The sequence below is a fragment of the Equus asinus genome, chromosome 6, assembly GCF_041296235.1.
Source record: "Equus asinus isolate D_3611 breed Donkey chromosome 6, EquAss-T2T_v2, whole genome shotgun sequence".
In the NCBI taxonomy this organism is placed as follows: Eukaryota; Metazoa; Chordata; class Mammalia; order Perissodactyla; family Equidae; genus Equus; species Equus asinus.
The window spans coordinates 80,116,136-80,131,950 of NC_091795.1; the positions used below are offsets into that span (position 1 = coordinate 80,116,136).

Sequence of the window (15,815 nt, forward strand, 5' to 3'; positions counted from 1 at the left end):
CCGGCCCGGTTCTATCTGATCCCTGATTGGCTCGCCCGCTTCCTTTCGTTACAATCACTTCCTGGTCATGCTGTGGAAGCCTTTGCGGCTTCAGCTTTCTACCGACTACGCGTCCCGTGTGGCTCTGCGGCAGCGGAAGCGGAAGCGAGTACGGAGGTACCAGCTGGTCTCCGTAGGGGGGTAGGGGGCTCCATGAATGGACGCGGCGGCGGCGGCGGGAGCGGCCTGAGCTGGGCGCCAGGGCCAGGGCGGGGGGCTGCCCGGGGCCCGCGCCGCTGCATGGGGGCGACCTGCGGGCCCTGAGAGGAAGGGCGGGCGGCCGGGTCGAACCGGGAGGGGCGGGGCCGGGCGGCCGCAGGCCGGAGGCGCGTCGGGCTGGAGCCGGTCACGATGCCCCGAAGGAAGCAAAGCCACCCGCAACCCGTGAAATGCGAGGGGGTCAAAGGTCAGGGGTCAGGGGCCGCGGAGGGGGGCGGTGGGGGTGGGGTCAGTGGAGTGGGTTCAGGTCGGGGTGAAGGGGGACTCCTGAGGGATGGGGTGGGCGATCTGGACTCCAGCTTCCCATAGAGGCATTAAGGGAACCTGAGAGGGTCTACGAGTACGGGAAGTACGGTCTTCGAGGGCTGGCTCCCCGGGTGCGGATGATGGGCACAGCTCCTGAGGGAGAATCTACAAGTTCCCTCCCCTCTTCAGTGGATACCGAAGACTCCCTCGACGAAGGACCCGGGTCCCTGGTATTGGAGAGTGATTTGCTACTAGGCCAGGATCTGGAGTTTGAGGAGGAAGAGGAGGAAGGTGACGGCAACAGCGACCAGCTCATGGGCTTTGAGAGAGACTCTGAAGGTGGGTTTGGGGGACTCGGTTAAAGATTAGTGACTGCTGGAACCCCAGCCCTTCAGGAGGTGCATTAGGGTTTAGTGCCACTGAGCAAAACACCGTTTCCTGCCACAACGTCTGGCTGGTTTAGTTTAGATTTGAGCCAGATTCCTTCATTTGCCTAATGGTCCAGTGAGTTCCATCACTTTGTTCAGGTGAAGTTCTGGGGCCTGGTCCGAAGGTATAAATACGGTGAACGAATCAGAGCAACTGGTTAAAACTAAATGCCCTTTTAATAACCTTGTCTTGCTCCCTAGTCCATTCCTTATGTAAGTTTACTTTTAAGAAGTTCAGGGAAGCAACTTCTCATTCAAGCTAGTACTTACGTCTAACCTAACTCCCTTTTACCTGCAGCATGAGCTCCTTTTGTATTGAGGTTTTAATCTCTACCCTCAAGTATCCTTCCATATTCATGTTCCCTGCGATCTTAGCATCACCCCATCCTAATGTGCTGCACTATTAACTCACTTATGCAGGATATTTTTGAAAGTCATTGAGGGAATCCATCCTTTAGGCTTAGTAGTAGTATCACATGCATTACTTTTGTTTCCACTTCCCTCCAAATTTTGCCTCACTTTTTGAGATAGTTTTTATTTTATAATCAGCTCCATACTAAAAGGGACCTTACTGATATAGGGCTTGGAAAAATGTCTCAGGCTTCTGCCTTGTGTATTTTTACTTCCTTATACCAAGAATCAGTTAATTACGTTATTGATTCGTTTCATTCTCTGGTCCAGTGTGAGCCCTTGATCTTTTTCCATTAAGTGAAACTAGGTACAATTCTGTCATCACTAGGTTAGTCCAGGCTCAGAGGTAGACAATTCATATTTAATTTTCGGGATCATTGAAGTGGAGAAGGGTGGGGCCAAGCAAGTGAGGAGACCACAAGTGAGAAGGGGAGTTTGGAGCCTGGTCCTACCCCATGTTGATGTCTCTTCTCATGTCTGTTTCACCAGGAGACTCTCTGGGAGCCAGACCTGGGCTTCCCTATGGGCTGAGCGACGATGAGTCTGGGGGCGGCCGGGCATTAAGTGCCGAGAGTGAAGTTGAGGAGCCAGCCAGGGGTCCAGGGGAGGCCAGGGGTGAGAGGCCAGGCCCAGCCTGCAGGCTGTGGGGAGGGCCAACATGTGAGGGGCCGTGTTGTAGGGCAGGAGGGCCGGGTGGGGGACCCCCGCTGCCCCCGCTGCCCCCACGGCTACTATACTCATGCCGCCTCTGCGCCTTCGTGTCCCACTACTCGAGCCACCTGAAGCGGCACATGAAGATACACAGCGGGGAGAAGCCGTTCCGCTGTGGCCGCTGCCCCTACGCCTCAGCCCAGCTCGTCAACCTGACACGACATACCCGCACCCACACTGGCGAGAAGCCCTATCGCTGTCCCCACTGCCCCTTTGCCTGCAGCAGCCTGGGCAACCTGAGGCGGCATCAGCGCACCCATGCAAGGCCCCCCACTCTTCCCTGCCCGACCTGTGGCTTCCACTGCTGTGCTCCACGTCCAACCCGGCCTCCTAGTCCCACAGAGCAGGAGGGGGCAGTGACCCGGCGACCTGAAGGTAAAAAGCCAGGGACCAAAGAAACTGGCACATGGGTGGGTGGCCCTAGGGTACTTGGATTCATAACCCAGGTTTCATTGTCCCCACAGATGCTCTGCTGCTTCCAGATTTGAGCCTGCATGTGCCACCAGGTGGTGCCAGTTTCCTGCCAGACTGTGGGCAGCTGCGGGGTGAAGGGGAGGGCCTATGTGGGACTGGATCAGAACCACTGCCAGAGCTGCTGTTCCCTTGGACCTGCCGGAACTGTGGTCAAGAGCTGGAGGAGGGGGAGGGGAGTCGGCTGGGAGCTGCCATGTGTGGGCGTTGCATGCGAGGAGAAGCTGGAGGGGATGCCAGTGGAGGGCCCCAGGGCCCCAGTGACAAAGGCTTTGCCTGTAGCCTCTGCCCGTTTGCTACTCATTATCCCAACCACCTGGCCCGGCACATGAAGACACACAGTGGCGAGAAGCCCTTTCGCTGTGCCCGCTGTCCCTATGCCTCTGCTCATCTGGATAATCTGAAACGGCACCAGCGCGTCCACACAGGAGAGAAGCCCTACAAGTGCCCCCTCTGCCCTTATGCCTGTGGCAACCTGGCCAACCTCAAGCGTCACGGTCGCATCCACTCTGGGGACAAACCTTTTCGGTGTAGCCTTTGCAACTACAGCTGCAACCAGAGCATGAACCTCAAACGCCACATGCTGCGTCATACAGGCGAGAAGCCCTTCCACTGTGCCACCTGCGCCTACACCACGGGCCACTGGGACAACTACAAACGCCACCAGAAGGTGCATGGGCATGGTGGGGCAGGAGGGTCTGGCCTCTCTGCCTCTGAGGGCTGGGCCTCACCTCATAGCCCTCCCTCCGTTTTGAGCTCTCGGGGTCCTTCAGCCCTGGGTGCCACTGGTAGCCGGGCTCTCCATACAGACTCACCCTGAACTAGGTCCTTCTCCCTCAGGGCCCTATGGACTAGCCCTGACTCTCCTGTATGTTTTATACAGCTGGACCAGAAGCCACCTTTTCTTTCCACCCCCGCTGGCCAGGGGCTCCACACAGACTAACCTAGGCACTATATGGACCAGCCCAAACCCCATGGGCAGGGGCCCATGTGGACCAGGGGGCCTTGCCTTGACTGAAGCACTTCATGAGCTCAGTGAGAAGGGCCTGTATTTACCTCTATTGCTCCCAGGGGCTGTGGAGGAACTGGCTGGGGGACTGCCCAGCCTCCCACCTGTTTATTTAACTTATTTCAGTGCTTTATAATAAAGGAAACACTAACAAAGCCATGTCTATGCTGAGTTGGCAGTGGCAAGCACAGCTCGGCCTCACCCTTAGCACAGCAGTCCATGCTGTGATGGGGGGAGCAGGGGCAGTGAGAGGGAACCAGAGGTAGGCAGCAATCAGGCTGAGTTTAATGACGGGAAGCTGGGCCAGACCATACACAGACCTCTGCCCATCCCCTTGGCCCATGGCCCCAAGAAGCCAGAAGCAGGCTAGGGGGAGCTGTGGTTCCTCCCCAAGGCAGGTAGCCATGGTCCCTTGGACTTTGTGCAAAATACTAAATGCTAGTTTGGCATTGAGGGCCAGCTCTGAAAAGAGAGGGGATAGTCCTTTGTGCAGCCATCCCAGGGGGAAAGGGAAGGTAGGTTAGAAGGCCCCTGGCCGAGAGGAGGAAAGGGGAAGGTAGGAAGGAAAAGAGCCCCCAGCTTGGGGGAATCAGGCACAGGGCAAGTTTCTGAACATTCCTCCAGGGTAGAGAGCAGACATCCAAGCACTGGAGATCACAGATCCTCATCTCCAATGCCCTCGAAGGCGAAATTGCCGTGGACATCACTGGCACTGGCATCTGTGCTGGGACTGCCAATCCCTCGCAAGCTCACGGCACTCAGCTTGCTCTGTAACAAAGGCAGGGTGGGGTCAGAGGGCTCAAGCCTCCCTAAGATGCTCTACCAACACAAGCCTCACCAACCCTCATGGGAAACTTACTGAGAGTTTGACTATGGACTCCCGGCTGGCATCAGGTGACTCCTGGGGAAGAGAATGCAGAGGTGTCACAGACCTCACTGGGGGAGGTGAGACAAGACTGGGGGCTGGGGTACTGACCAGGGAGTAATACTTACAAGCAGTGGAGGGGACTTCACTGCTTGCTGGCTGTCTGAGTGTCTCAGGGTGCCCCCCACCCGCCGGCGCAGCATCTGGAGATGGAGACACGATGTGCTGATAAGGGCAGGATCACTCCCTTTGGAATCCCAATCACTTCACCTCCCTCTCAGAAGCCTCACACCTATGACAAAAGGCAGGGAGAGCATAGCCACTCAGCTGCCTGGTCCACGCTTGCTGCTTACCTTCCTGATACTGCCGCCAGATTTCTTCACCATCAGTTCATCTACCATGGACTGCAGGCAGATGCTCATCATGATAGCCTGAGGGCAAGAAGAGAGGTCAGCCTGACTAGAGTGATCATTCTGAGTCCAGCACCCCTAAGACAAGGGCTCCCACTCACATGGAGTCCTGGAAGCCCTAGACTTGGGTATCTAAGAGAGACGGTGCAATGGGCTCCAGAGGAGGCCTGAGGGTGGGCTCACACCTGGGGGCTGGTGATGGTGACCCACTGTAGCCGATCCTTGCTCATGAGGTATTCGAAAGCCAGTTCCAGGCGTACCTCACCCCGGCCCCGGCCTGGGCTGCTTGTGCCTCCACTGGGCAGTGGCACCTGGGAGAGGAAGGAGAATTAGGCTGAGTTCATTCTGACTAGTCTCCCTCTCGCCTTGACCCACTGCAGCCCATTCCTAAAGCTCAAGGCTTGCCAGGCCCCTATCCTGAAGGCCTCCCTGTCCTATCCCAACTCACAGAGGAGGTGACCCGCCAGCACCGCATGCGGGTGACCCGGAAGGAACCTTCACGGAGTTGCTGGCCAGGAAGGCGGAGCTGGAGGCTGAGTTCACTGTTGCCTGCGCTCACCACCACGGGACAGTCCTTCTCTGGGAAGTCAGCCACACAGGCGTCGAAGCGCAAGTAGCCATAGTGCCGCAGTGTCTGGGCCAGCCGCAGGAACTGAAACCCAGTGACCATGAGGGGCAGGTCAGGAGATGGAGGTAGCCCAGAGAAAGCAACCCCTTGAAGGAGACAGGGAGGCAGGGCTCACCTCCTTCTTAGAGACCTTCTCTTGCAGAGATTTGAGCTGCCGGTGCTGCTCCTTGGTGACCAGGATCCATCCACGCTCAATGTCTGATACTGTCTAGAGTAGAAACAAGGCATGGGGGGTTTGGTGCTCCCAGTCAGAGGTCCAAGGAAAGTGTCCAGTTACCTCTGTCCAGCCTGACCCCTAGCCCCACACCTGAGCGACCTCTTTACAGTGAGTCCTTGACAATATCAAAGTAGGGATTGTAGAGGTTGTGCCAGGTGCCTTGATAGTATGCTAGAAACTTCCCCATGAACTAGGAGTAAAAACATGAAAGGAGTTTTCTTGGCAGAGTAGGACACCAGAGTCATTTTCAGGGGAAGGGTTCTGAGGCAGCTCCAAGCTCACCTGAGCATAAAGCAGGTTCAGGCCAACCCGGTTCTCCATGACGTCATCATCATAGGCAGAGTCCCAATAACTGTGAGGCCAAGGGGTGGAAAGGGGCTAAGCTGGGGTAAGGCAAGAGGTAGAATGGAAAATAGGGGCAAAACAGGAGCAATCTGGAACTATCAGGCTAATGGTGGTACAGTAGGAGGAAGCTTGGGAGGCCTGCTAGAAACACCCAGCACTACCCCCTTCTCCAGATTATTCTGTCTTGACACATGGTCCAATAATCCAATCCAGCACCCTCTCCCTCCAAGCCCAGCCCTGACCTTTTCCTTAGCACAATCTTATACTCTTGACTTCGAAGACTGGTCACAGACACATAAGGCAGCTCAAACTCTTGCAACTTTCGTACAACTATGGGTTAAAAAAGAAAAAAATGCCATGAGACTCAAGAGGAGGGAATCAAGAGAGAAGCCCTAAGGAAATGCCACATTCTGAGAGGAAGACAGGGAGGCAAATTCACTACTGGAAGCACAAGGGAGCCGTAAAGTCCAAAGAAACTCACAAGAAAAGGCTCCATCCTCTTTTTCTCGAACTAGAAAGAGACTAAAATATCCGATCAAGTCATCTGGAAGATCCAGCTTTGCGGCCACAGCCTGGAGATAGGGAAGGAAGTACAGCTCATCATACTGACTGGTTCCAGTCACCCCCAAGCCTGAGACCCTGGGGTGCAAGAAGAGGAAGGGCAGTGAAGAACAAGTGCCTTACCTCCAGGACATCCTCAGTCTGATCTGAAGTTAGCACACTGACCAGCACTTTCTGCCCGTTGCTGAGCAGCACTTCCAAGGAGACCTCCTCTGTGGGGACTTGCTGTGTCTCCTGGTTGTGAGCGCACATAGGAATAGGAGGCACCACCTTGTTAACATATATCCAGCACCCAGCTCTGACCCATCCCCGACTCTCTATTTCTAGCTCCCTCTGATATCTTTATTCTCAGCTGCTTAATTACAGGCTGGGTTTCCTTGATTTCACTGGTACAGCAGAAGCCCCAATCCATAAAAAAAGGTGCCAGGATGACACTTCTGTAGCCACCTCATTAAAATGATGTGGCCCTACAGGAAAGTCCTTCCCTTAAATCTTGGTCCCACCCAAAGGCTTACCTGTTGTGCCCGACGCAGGAAACTATTGAAGGTCTCACTGCTCCCAAGCAATGGGTCTTGCCGAACTGTGGGGACAAGAGAACAATGTTCCAGTAACTTAGGACTCCCTCTTGGCTAACCCTAGTTCTCTTCCTGGTAGGTACCCCCAGACCCCATTTCCTGGGCTGCTGGTGGCCTGTCACATCCCCTAGCTGGCCTCATCTCACTCACTGTTTGCATAAATTCTTCACCTGCCTCACCCTTGGCTGCCATCTAATTGGTCTATAGAAGTAGGAAAATACCAAGGATGTTAATCTAAAGTATATCAGATACAAATTAAGTTCTCTCCACCAATCTAAATTGCTTTAAGACTATTCCGTGTTATATTAGTACTTCTCACAGATGTTAGTGCCCAAATTGCTCTGCTAGTACCCAGGGCATCCTTGAATGCTATTTACTTTTGCTAGTTAAGTAACAGCTCAAAGAAGAGGCTTCCCAGAATTAATTCAGCACCTTCTAGAGAGCGGCTGTTTTGAGCCTCTCCCCACAGTCCTCAACACAGTCAGCCTGAAGTTCCCTACAACCACTCACCAGCTTGCATGTATTTCTCTAACTGCTCTCTCCTCTGTTCTACCTCAGCAGGTGTCAGAGAGAAAAGCTTCTTTGGTGGAAATGCAGGAAGCACATTGGCCCCATACTCCTTCCGAAGCTACGTGGAGAAAGAGATACAACCTTTCACATAAACATAGCAAATGAAAAGAGGCAATCTACACTCACAATGTTCTCTTGGGCTCCCCTTCCCTTCCCTCAGTCCCTGCTCCCCTGATTACCCTGGTCATCTGGGAAATGATTCCTTTGGCAGAGGTAGCATCCCAAGGGAGCCATTCCTCTGTCCCAGATATAAGTTTTTTCCTATCTTACTGTGTACAAGTCAGTCCATTCACAGTGTGGGGAAGGTTTGTATGGGGCCAGGGCCTAGAGAACCACTTGACTATCTAGCAAGACTGTGTTCATTGAACCCTCACAGGCAACAAAGGACTTTATAAGGAAAATTTATATACACAAACAGTTAAGTAATAGTTAAATATGTTCACAAAGTATCTTAGGACTTAAAGGGACTTTGCAGATCAACCAGTCCATTTTCAGTTGTAGAAACTGAGCCCCAAAGAAATTGGGTAATTTGACCAGGTCACAATCTGGTGAGGAGAACAAACATTGCATCACAGATACATAAGGATAACTGCAACAGCTACACGCACTGAGAGGATCCAAAGAGCACAGAAAGAAATTGGTGAATGGTTTGTATGAGCAAGGAAAAGAATTTCAAGTTGCAGCTCAGATGACAGAAGGAATGTACTTTGGCAGCAGGGGGCGAGGGTGGGTCGGTTTTTCCATGCACAGGCAAAGGCTAAAGTAGGACTGGGGACAGAGAAGCAGGAAGGAGGACGTGAGCATAGGAAGGAGCAGTTAAGAGCAGCAGACAATAAGCTTCTTAGGCAGTTCCCCGGAAATGTCAGCCGATAAGATAAAGCACCAGATCCTCCCCCGTGGCAATGATTAAAGACAAACTACAGCCGACGGGAAAGCGACCAGGGGGGAAATGGAGACTCTGATGCCCAGGTGTAGAAAAGGGCTTGATGCTGCCTCAAGACAGGGGTTCTAGTCCCACCTGCTCATGCAGCCCCAGGAGCTGGCTGTAGCGCACCCGACAGTGCAGGACTCCATTCACGTGAATGTTATAGGCCTGAGGACACAAAAGCAGGTAAGCATTTTAGGGTTGCACGCTCTGGGAGACCCCTTTGAGAACCTTGGCCGGAAGTTGCCTCCGCACAGCTCCGCCTGAGTAACGCGCCGAGATCTTCCCTAGGGTTTGTCAGTATGTTTTCCCCAGGGCCAGGTCCCAAAGCACAAGGACCAGTCCGGGTCAAACTCGTGCGCTCGTGCCGCAGTCTCCCTCCCGAAGAGGCCAGTGACGCCCACCAAAGTAGCCGCAGCCCAACCGGGGGAGGCGACGCGGCCGAACAAAGGATCTACAGGAGCTGGGGCAACCTGTGGACGAATCTGAAACGTGATATCATCTCCCAGTAAGGCCGTCGGGAGTCGGCGGCCTGGGACAAGGCCCGAAGGGTGGCGGCCAGGCCTCGGGGGCCGCTCGGAGAGGGCTCCGGCCCGTTATCCCCGCCCCTGCCCAGCCCTGCTCCGGCCGCTCCTCACCACGTAGGCGGAGCCGCCGCTGTCCCCGCTGCGGGACTCGGTTTCAGGAATGGAAAAGTGCATGTTCCCTGCGGCAGGGCCCGGTCGGGCTCCGGACTCTGAGGGCCGCAGCGGCTTGGCACGCTCGCCTCCGCTGCTCAGCGCGTCCCCGCTGCCTCACTCGCCATTTTGGCGAGGGCCTGAGATTGGAGGTGGGAAGGGCGGTGGGACGTCCGCTCTGGGGCGCAGCTTCCCCGGCATGCTGGGAACCGTAGTCTAAAGGGCGAGAAGAAACTGCCGGGACTGGAGCCCAAAGTTGAGATGGCCCTTATTGCGACCCGTAGCCGGGGGCGGTGCCCCGGTGTACGTCGGGTATGGTAGTCCGCTTGTGGCTGCACGCCGAGGGTGTAGGCCCAGGTGGCGCTGTAGTTCCAGTGTTCGCGGCGGGCGGAGCCTAGGACAGAGGGTGATGGCTGCCGTAGCTGTGGCTGTTCGCGAGGGTGAGTGAAGGGCCCGGGAGCGCAAACAGGTACGCGAGCCGACGGGCTCCAGACGGCTACTGCTGGGCCCTGAGCCTTTCTGTGCCCTGTGGTTCCGTTCCGGTGCCACGCCAGACTCTGGTGTGCACTGCCTCGGGCGCAGCCCTGCGCCCCGTACCGGCTGGTCACTGTGAGAAGGGTGGGTGCCCCCTCCTTCCTCCCTCCCCCGCCTTCCCTTTGATCCTGCCGCGCACTGCGTCCCCACGCGGATCTCGGGCTCGCCTCTTGCCTCGCGGCGGAGCCCTGGTCATGCCGACCCAGCAGCCAGCTACGCCGACTACGAGTCCCCCCAAACCCTCCTGCAGCCTCTCTGGCTCACTTTGTGCCCTGTTTTCTGATGCAGACTCAGGATCTGGGATGAAGGCGGAGCTTTCTTCTCGGCCTGGGGTAAGTGAGGGTGCCCTCTGAAGCCGCCTGTCACGCTCTACGCAGAAGGCTGTGTCAGCTTCATTCCGCCCCAATCTTCACCTGTGTTTCACTTTATTTCTCGGTAAAGCTAGGAGATTTTACAGTTCTTTCAGCCCTAACGGTTTGTGACTCTGACCCTGGAGGAGAAGCTTTCGTTCCTGTAGGATGTAAGCTTGTAACAGGTAGCTGGTGAGAGTTATGGAGGATTAGGGACTTTGTGGGAATCTTGTAAGCACCCAGTAGTGTTTATTCACCTTTGGAATTGTTGGGGGAAGAGCAGTATTCTGTGTCTGTGTCTTAGACAGGGGGGAGGGAGATGACCCAAGAAGAGAAGCTGCAGCTTCGGAAGGAAAAGAAACAGCAGAAGAAGAAACGGAAGGAGGAAAAGGGGGCAGAACCAGAAACTGGCTCTGCTGTATCTGCAGCCCAATGTCAAGGTGCGGGGGCTTTTTTTTTTACAAGGCTGGGGCGTGGAGCTGGTAGAGGGATGTGGTGGGAGAGAAGAGGGGGAGACAGGACAAAGTTGGTTTGAGCAAGTGAAGAGCGAAGAAGTTTAGATAAGCAGGGAGAGATGCTTTCGCTGGGGTGTAGATATTACCTGCCTAGGGCTTGGGCATCTCTTCCTTCTACTTTTAGTAGGCCCAACCAAAGAACTGCCGGGACCAGGCAGTCAGTTGGGCACTGCTGGGGAGAAAGTTCCAGCTGGTCGGAGTAAAGCTGAACTTCGTGCTGAACGGCGGGCCAAGCAGGAGGCTGAGCGTGCCCTGAAACAGGCAAGAAAAGGGGAACAAGGAGGGCTCCCTCCTCCAGCCCACCCCAGCACAGCTGGAGAAACCCCCTCAGGTATCTTCCCTTCATTTCAAGATCTCTGTTGATTCTGATTCTCATGTTAGCTCAGGCTTCCCCATGGTAAAATAGCTCTCCCCTCCCATTCTTCACCTTGGTTCCCAGCGTTCCCAATTCTCCCCTCAACCTCATCCTATCCCTATTTCTTCTTCTACTCTTTTCTCCCCTGTTCTTCCCCTCTCTTTGTCCAATTTTTCTTGATGTTCCTTATGCCCTAAAAGCAAATTTCTCATTATCACCTACAGTGTCTTGAAAACGTGATCATTTTCTTTTAGGAGTTAAGCATGTCCCTGAGCACACTCAGGTTGATGACCCCACACTTCTTCGAAGACTTGTTAAAAAACCAGAGCGACAACAGGTAGGAAGTAGGTTTGGTGCGTGGCCAGAAAGAGCCTAGAGAGATGGGATAGAGGGAGGAGAGGTGCTCTGGGCAAAGTGAGACCCTGGAGAAAGATGGGTATTTGAGTCAAAGTGGTCTCACTTTTTACTTCCTTTCCAGCTTTATCCCATAAGTTTTAATCTCTGGGCCACTGGTCCTGTTCCTCTGTTTTGTCAAGGTTCCTACACGAAAGGACTATGGATCCAAAGTCAGTCTCTTCTCCCATCTACCCCAGTACAGCAGACACAACTCTCTGACCCAGTATATGAGGTAGGATCGTATAAAATTGTCATAATTTTTAAGTCTAAGGAGTTTTAGTAACTTTTTGTTGAAAGTGACTGGAAATTTGAGATTGGATCTTTGGGAAGAAGCATGAACACAAGGCAAAACTCTAGAGGCAATGGGGGTGTCTGGTGCTAGTGAAGGAAGTTCCTTTTCATCAGGGGCAGGCAGGTGGGCAGTAGGTGCTCAAGCTCCCTTGCAAAATGTGTGTGACACCGCCATCCCATCAGCATCCCATCCTCTGTGATCCACCCAGCCATGGTGCGACTCGGCCTGCAGTACTCCCAGGGCCTGATCAGTGGCTCCAATGCCCGGTGTATTGCCCTGCTTCGTGCCTTGCAGCAGGTATGCCCCATCCTGTTCCCTCTTATGACCCAACCCCATCTTCCCCAACACTACCCCAGCTTCTCTCACCAGAGTAATCTCTGGGGGAGAGAGGCAGTGACTCCACCCTCAGAACACTTTCCTCAGTGAAGCTTACCCTATCCGCCTTTCAGAGACTTTTATTAGGGAGCATTTTGCTGATCAACTTGTGTACCCCGTAGGTGATTCAGGATTACACAACACCTCCCAATGAAGAACTCTCAAGAGACCTAGTGAATAAACTAAAGCCCTACTTCAGGTAAGGACAACCACTTCAAGTCCACTCCCACCTCGCCCAGTCCTTTTCTTTTGCTCTTCTACATCTATTTTTATTGTTCTGTTCTCTGTCTTCTTGTTAAAGAAATCCTTTAAAATGTGAAAGCTTTGTAAGTGGTAAAGAGTGCAAATGTTGTTACAGTTTCCTGACCCAGTGCCGTCCCCTGTCAGCAAGCATGTACAATGCTATCAAGTTCCTTAACAAGGAGATCACCAGTGTGAGCGGCTCCGAGCGGGAAGAGGAGGTGATGAGTATGAGGGATGAGCAAGGCATGCACCTGGGAGTAGAGCGGAGAAACGTGTTCAGGGCTCCCAGGAGGGGCAAGGCGGCTGTTCTGTCCTAGTCAAGGATTAAGGAAGTGATTGAGCTGTCTGACTTGTGCCACCTTTGGGTGCCCTTTGAGCCCATCATTACACACATATTCAGACATCTGGCATGATAGTCAGAGGAAGAAATGTGTCCATTTCTTGTTCCCTAAGCATCTCACTCCATTTAGGCCAAGTCACAACTTCGAGCAGCCATTGATCGGTATGTGCAAGAGAAGATTGTGCTTGCATCTCAGGCAATTTCACGCTTTGCTTATAAGAAGATCAGTAATGGAGATGTGATCCTGGTATATGGATGGTATGGTCCAGACCCTATGACTGAGAAAATTGGGGAGTGAAATGATCTGAAGAAGGGACTACCATTTTGCCCTTTAGAAATGAGCTGGCCATCAGTTAGTGACATTTATAACTGAATCCTCCTCTCCATTTGCTCCAGCTCATCTCTGGTATCACGAATTCTTCAGGAGGCTTGGACTAAGGGCCGGCGGTTTCGGGTGGTAGTGGTGGATAGCCGGCCACGGCTGGAGGGAAGACACACGCTACGTTCTCTGGTCCGTGCTGGGGTCCCTGCCTCCTACCTGCTGATTCCTGCAGCCTCCTATGTGCTCCCAGAGGTGAGGGCAGAGGACAGGGACTCCAAAATTGAAGTAAGAGGGTGTAGTAGTATAGACGTAATCCCACCTTCCTAAGGTTACAATTACTTAGAAATGTTAGGATTGTACATCCTGTTTATTTTTAATAGGAAAAAAATATCTAAGCATGCTATTGCCCAGTCTAGCTATTGCAAGAACATTATATTAAACTGGCAGCCACCAAGAGGGAACATGACAAAAGTAACTTCAGAGTTTAGTTTTCCTTTGGGTGGTATGGTGGGTCAATGGTCAGGTGTTTTCCAAGAAGAGCCATCATTAAGATTTGTTACTCATTGTCTTAATATTGTTGTCGTGGGCAGGAGTGGGGAACTTTATTTTGCATTGATCACATATCACATTTTCTCTCCCTTTCCACTCTCCAAAATAGGTTTCTAAGGTGCTATTGGGAGCTCACGCACTCCTGGCCAATGGGTCTGTGATGTCACGGGTAGGGACGGCACAGCTAGCTCTGGTGGCACGAGCCCATAATGTGCCAGTGCTGGTCTGCTGTGAGACATACAAGTTCTGTGAGCGTGTGCAGACTGATGCCTTTGTCTCTAATGAGCTAGGTAAGGAGCCTAGAAGGGCATAAGAGAAGGTTCCAGGGACCTGAGAAGATTTGGGAGGGACAGGCAAGGTTGAACTACAACTTGTTTTCTAAAAGTACCTAAATGGATACACCTCCCATTGCAGATGACCCTGACGATCTGCTGTGTGAGCGAGGAGAACGTGTGGCCCTGGCTAACTGGCAGAACCACTCGTCCCTACGGTTGTTGAATCTGGTCTATGATGTGACTCCCCCAGAGCTTGTGGATCTGGTGATCACAGAGCTGGGAATGATCCCTTGCAGTTCTGTACCTGTTGTCCTTCGAGTCAAGAGTAGTGACCAGTGAGTGGGGGAACACAGGGTCAATAAAGGACATACTCCCTACACTCAGCAACTCTGCTGCCTTTGTATCTCTTTTAGCATCACCACCACTTAGATTAGGAGTCCAGACTCTCCAACCCCTCTTAGCACATTCTACCAACCTCGACCTTTGTGGAGACCCTCTCAAGTGACTAGCTCCATACCAGTGCTTTGGGGCCAAAGTGAAGGTCAGTATGGAAGCCAAAAACTATCCAAGTCATCAAGCATTTATTGAGCATCTATGTGCCAGACACTGAGCTAGATATGAGGAGGAACCTTAAGGACAAATGAGTCCTATCTTTAGTATTTTAGTATTATGATTGTATTAATATTTATATTAAATTGATATATTAATATTTAAATAATTATATATTAATATATGAATGTTTAGTATCCTTAGTATTAAGTACTTACTGTGTGTCAGAAACTGTTCTAATCTCTTTTTTATCCATTTAGGAAGATTAATACAACTCTATGAAGTGATATTTTACAGATGAGAAAACAGAGGCACAGAGAGGTTATCTGCCAAGGCAACACAGCTAAGGCACAGAGAGGTTAAGTTACCTGCCCAAGGTAACGTGGCCACTAACTAAACCAGCAGGTGATCTCAGGCATTCTGGATCCAGAGACTGTGCCCTTAACTTTCATGCTATCTGCCATTAAGGAGCATGCCTCATGGCAAAGGAAGACAGACAATATCTACAGGATGAGATAAATTCTACTAGTAGTATGAACAGAGTTTCTTTGAAGCAACCAAGGATAATCCAGGAGATTTAGTAAGGTTGGAGAAGATTTCACAGGTAACATCTGACCTAGTCTTTGAAGGATAAGATGTTTCCCAATGGGAAAAGGATGGGAAGGCAGATCAGCAGAGGAAATAGCTTGAACACAAAGACAGAACAGACCTTAAAATAAGTAGCCAATCCCAAAGTGTCAAGTAGTGTGGTAAGACTAGAACCAAGGCTTATGTGGAGAGTGAGTGATAAAGCTGCAAAGGTAGGTCAAGTTGGGGCCAGATTGTGAGTCTACCCATTTTGGTTAGCCTAAAAAAAGTCATCCGTTGTGTGTGTATTTTTTTTTTTTTTTGAGGAAGATTAGCCTTGAGCTAACTACTGCCAATCCTCCTCTTTTTGCCGAGGAAGACTGGCCTTGAGCTAACATCCATGCCCATCTTCCTCTACTTTATACATGGGATGCCTACCACAGCATGGCTTTTGCCAAGCAGTGCCATGTCTACACCCGGGATCTGAACCAATGAACCCCGGGCCACTGAGAAGCAGAGTGTGCGAACTTAACCACTGTGCCACCAGGCCAGCACCCTGTGTGTGTATTTTATTGAAAAATTTCAAGCAGCACAGAAGTAGAGTGAACTATACAAAGAATTGCCATCAACAGATGCAATAATTATCAAGATTTGTCACGTTTGCTTTCTTTTCATTTCTCTTTTTTTCTTGGCTAAAATTACTCTAGAGCAAATCCCAGACATTATATGATTTTACTCCTACAAACTTCAGTGTGTATCTCTAAAAAATCTGGAAATTTACAATATTATTAGACTTACTGAATTTTTTCTTAGTGTTGTCTAATCTATAATCGAATTTCCTTGAGT

At 52.0% G+C, this 15,815-nt stretch overlaps 3 protein-coding genes across 19 annotated transcripts; 2 read left to right on the plus strand and 1 right to left on the minus strand.

Moving 5' to 3' along the window:
• Nucleotides 1-15: 15 nt before the first annotated feature.
• ZNF513 (zinc finger protein 513) lies at nucleotides 16-3,689 on the plus strand. 2 transcript variants are annotated; one of them, XM_014850378.3, is made up of 4 exons: nucleotides 16-156; nucleotides 694-843; nucleotides 1,833-2,429; nucleotides 2,519-3,689. In XM_014850378.3, exons 2-4 carry the CDS (start codon nucleotides 819-821, stop codon nucleotides 3,343-3,345), a joined length of 1,449 nt encoding a protein of 482 aa, XP_014705864.1. In that variant the 5' UTR covers nucleotides 16-156; nucleotides 694-818; the 3' UTR covers nucleotides 3,346-3,689. The 2 variants fall into 2 exon arrangements, with proteins under 2 accessions (XP_014705864.1, XP_044628069.1); XM_044772134.2 differs by lacking the exon at nucleotides 16-156 and adding an exon at nucleotides 245-445.
• A 108-nt stretch (nucleotides 3,690-3,797) lies between these two features.
• On the minus strand, nucleotides 3,798-9,403 carry SNX17 (sorting nexin 17). Of its 2 annotated transcripts, none has more exons than XM_014850381.3 (15): nucleotides 9,269-9,403; nucleotides 8,724-8,798; nucleotides 7,646-7,763; nucleotides 7,076-7,140; nucleotides 6,684-6,794; nucleotides 6,481-6,571; nucleotides 6,242-6,329; nucleotides 5,937-6,006; nucleotides 5,553-5,645; nucleotides 5,258-5,461; nucleotides 4,995-5,120; nucleotides 4,753-4,830; nucleotides 4,528-4,602; nucleotides 4,394-4,435; nucleotides 3,798-4,302 (listed from the first exon to the last, which is right to left on the minus strand). In XM_014850381.3, exons 1-15 carry the CDS (start codon nucleotides 9,329-9,331, stop codon nucleotides 4,189-4,191), a joined length of 1,413 nt encoding a protein of 470 aa, XP_014705867.1. In that variant the 5' UTR covers nucleotides 9,332-9,403; the 3' UTR covers nucleotides 3,798-4,188. The 2 variants fall into 2 exon arrangements, with proteins under 2 accessions (XP_014705867.1, XP_070368499.1); XM_070512398.1 differs by lacking the exon at nucleotides 9,269-9,403 and adding an exon at nucleotides 9,104-9,229.
• Nucleotides 8,439-14,232, plus strand: EIF2B4 (eukaryotic translation initiation factor 2B subunit delta). Of its 15 annotated transcripts, none has more exons than XM_044772131.2 (13): nucleotides 8,439-8,816; nucleotides 10,130-10,173; nucleotides 10,496-10,631; nucleotides 10,831-11,037; nucleotides 11,316-11,398; nucleotides 11,598-11,689; nucleotides 11,932-12,046; nucleotides 12,247-12,323; nucleotides 12,483-12,585; nucleotides 12,838-12,965; nucleotides 13,104-13,281; nucleotides 13,688-13,868; nucleotides 13,993-14,232. In XM_044772131.2, exons 2-13 carry the CDS (start codon nucleotides 10,144-10,146, stop codon nucleotides 14,190-14,192), a joined length of 1,530 nt encoding a protein of 509 aa, XP_044628066.1. In that variant the 5' UTR covers nucleotides 8,439-8,816; nucleotides 10,130-10,143; the 3' UTR covers nucleotides 14,193-14,232. The 15 variants fall into 15 exon arrangements, with proteins under 15 accessions (XP_044628066.1, XP_070368492.1, XP_014705861.1 ...); XM_070512391.1 differs by having other exon boundaries at nucleotides 10,834-11,037; XM_014850375.3 differs by lacking the exon at nucleotides 8,439-8,816 and adding an exon at nucleotides 9,614-9,747.
• The last annotated feature ends 1,583 nt before the right edge of the window (nucleotides 14,233-15,815 follow it).